Raw genomic sequence first — 2,500 nt, 5'->3', positions numbered from 1 at the left:
TTACAAGAAGATCAAAAAATACGAAATTATATCCAGAATTATGTACAAAAAAATATGAGAATATCCTCTGGTGTCGAGGGAATTGCACGTATAGAGATTCAAAAAAGAATCGACCTGATACAAGTCATAATTTATATGGGATTCCCAAAATTTTTAATAGAAAGTAGACCACGCGGAATCGAAGAATTACAGATGAATTTAGAAAAAGAATTTAATTGGGTAAACCGAAAACTTAACATAGCTATCAGAAGAATTGCAAAACCTTATGGAAACTCCAACATTCTTGGAGAATTTATAGCTGGACAATTGAAAAATAGAGTTTCATTTCGGAAAGCAATGAAAAAAGCTATTGAATTAACTGAACAAACCGATACAAAGGGAATTCAAGTACAAATAGGAGGGCGTATAGATGGAAAAGAAATTGCACGCATCGAGTGGATCAGAGAAGGTAGAGTTCCCCTACAAACCATTCGCGCTAAAATAGATTATTGTTGCTATACAGTTCGAACTATCTATGGGGTATTAGGCATCAAAATTTGGATATTTATAGACAATGACTAAAAAAGATTTACTTTTCTTTTGTTTCTATCTATGAATTGAACAAAAAAGAATAAATGAGTATTAGTATTTTTTGTTCAATCAAAAATGAAATAAACAATTATAATTCTATAGGGTTGAATAAAAATTTGATTGACCATTTTAGTTTATTGCTATGCTTAGTGTGTGACTCGTTGGGTTTTTTAGGGGTGAGATTAAAAAAAAAGGACCCAATAATATAAACTAAAAAATATAGAACTAAAAACCAACTCATCGCTTCGTATTATCTGGATCTAAAAAACCAGTCAAGATATGATATATTAATCATATCATTGTAGCAACTGAAATCTATTTTGCATAAACAAAAAAATAAATCTGAAGTCGAAGTTGTGAAGGGAAAATATAGAAAAAGATGTGGATAAATGGACAGGTGAGAGAAAGAGAGAAAAAAGATCAACGATATAGAATTCCAATATGTAAGGTCTATGAGTCATCTAATAAAAGGCAATGTAATAAAGCATCAATACAGATTCATTCATAATTAAATGAATCTGTTCATAGAAAAAAACCAAGAGACTCGAGCCAATAAAGACTGAGAAGATTGACTCAAAAATAAATTTCATTAAGATAAGAGCTCCATTGTAGAATTGAGACCTAACCATTAAGCAAAAAGCGATGGGAACGATGAAACCTGTGAATGTAAAAGATTGTAAAAAAAAAATTCTAATGATTCATTGGCCGGGATGGCGGAAGAAACTGAGAACCAATTCATCTATTCTGAGAAGTCATGAGTTAACCCTAGAACTGAAATAAAGAATATTCGCCCGCGAAAACCTTTTTTAGATTGATAAATTTTCAATCTGAAAAAAGTAAAAAAAAAAAGGAAAGATTCAATATAAGGCTATATATTAAGAATATTTTCATTATAGATAATTAAGAAAAAAAAAAATACTATTCTAAAAAAACATATATGTTTAATATGTAGAATTATATATCCAAAAAGGATATACAACTTACTAATTGATTATATGAAATCTCAAAGAATCCCGCGATTCAAATGATTATCTATTATTAATAAAATACATATATCTTAATTCAAATTAACTTTTTTGAATCCTATTATTCGCGAGGAGCTGGATGAGAAGAAACTCTCATGTCCAGTTCTGTAGTAGAGATGAAATTTAGAAACAACCATCAACTATAACCCTAAAAGAACTAGATTCCGTAAACAACATAGAGGACGAATGAAGGGAATTTCTTTTCGAGGTAATCATATTTGTTTTGGTAAATATGGTCTTCAGGCACTTGAACCCGCTTGGATCACATCTAGACAAATAGAAGCAGGTCGACGAGGAATGACCCGAAATGCACGTCGTGGTGGAAAAATATGGGTACGTATATTTCCAGACAAACCAGTTACAATAAGACCTGCAGAAACACGTATGGGTTCGGGGAAAGGATCCCCCGAATATTGGGTTGCTGTTGTTAAACCGGGTCGAATACTTTATGAAATGGGCGGAGTATCAGAAAATATAGCCAGAAAGGCTATTTCAATAGCGGCGTCCAAAATATCTATACGAACTCAATTTATTATTTCAGGATCGGGATAAGGATGTAAACCCAAAAGAAATAGGTCTTGGGAATGAAAAAATAGCAGGTTTTTTGACAAATAATATTTCTTTTTTTTCTTGGATCCTTGCATTGTGCATTGAAAGAACAGATCAAAAAAATGATATGATTCAACCCCAAACCTATTTGAATGTTGCGGATAATAGTGGGGCTCGAGAATTGATGTGTATTCGAATCATAGGAGCTAGCAATCGTCGATATGCACATATCGGCGACATTATTGTCGCTGTGATTAAAGAAGCAGTGCCAAATATGCCCCTAGAAAGATCAGAAGTGGTCAGAGCTGTAATTGTACGTACCCCTAAAGAACTCAAACGTGACAACGGTATGATAA

General features: G+C 32.4%; 3 protein-coding genes across 3 annotated transcripts in view; all 3 read left to right on the top strand. All coding sequences in view use genetic code 11, as the record gives it.

The window, feature by feature from the left end:
• The window catches only part of rps3 (ribosomal protein S3), a 657-nt gene extending 96 nt beyond the window's left edge, over positions 1-561 (top strand). The window contains exon 1 of the mRNA in view: positions 1-561. This exon is cut by the window's left edge and continues 96 nt beyond it. Within this exon, the coding sequence (YP_009692391.1) occupies positions 1-561 (561 nt within the window).
• Positions 562-1,781: 1,220 nt separating this feature from the next.
• rpl16 (ribosomal protein L16) lies at positions 1,782-2,147 on the top strand. The gene has a single exon. It carries the CDS (start codon positions 1,782-1,784, stop codon positions 2,145-2,147), a length of 366 nt encoding a protein of 121 aa, YP_009692390.1.
• Positions 2,148-2,271: 124 nt separating this feature from the next.
• The window catches only part of rpl14 (ribosomal protein L14), a 369-nt gene continuing 140 nt past the window's right edge, over positions 2,272-2,500 (top strand). Inside the window, exon 1 of the mRNA in view lies at positions 2,272-2,500. This exon is cut by the window's right edge and continues 140 nt beyond it. Within this exon, the coding sequence (YP_009692389.1) occupies positions 2,272-2,500 (229 nt within the window).

This window comes from Impatiens glandulifera, chloroplast, assembly GCF_907164915.1.
Source record: "Impatiens glandulifera isolate HB10 chloroplast, complete genome".
Taxonomy (NCBI): Eukaryota; Viridiplantae; Streptophyta; class Magnoliopsida; order Ericales; family Balsaminaceae; genus Impatiens; species Impatiens glandulifera.
This window is presented reverse-complemented; position numbering and strand designations above follow the sequence as displayed.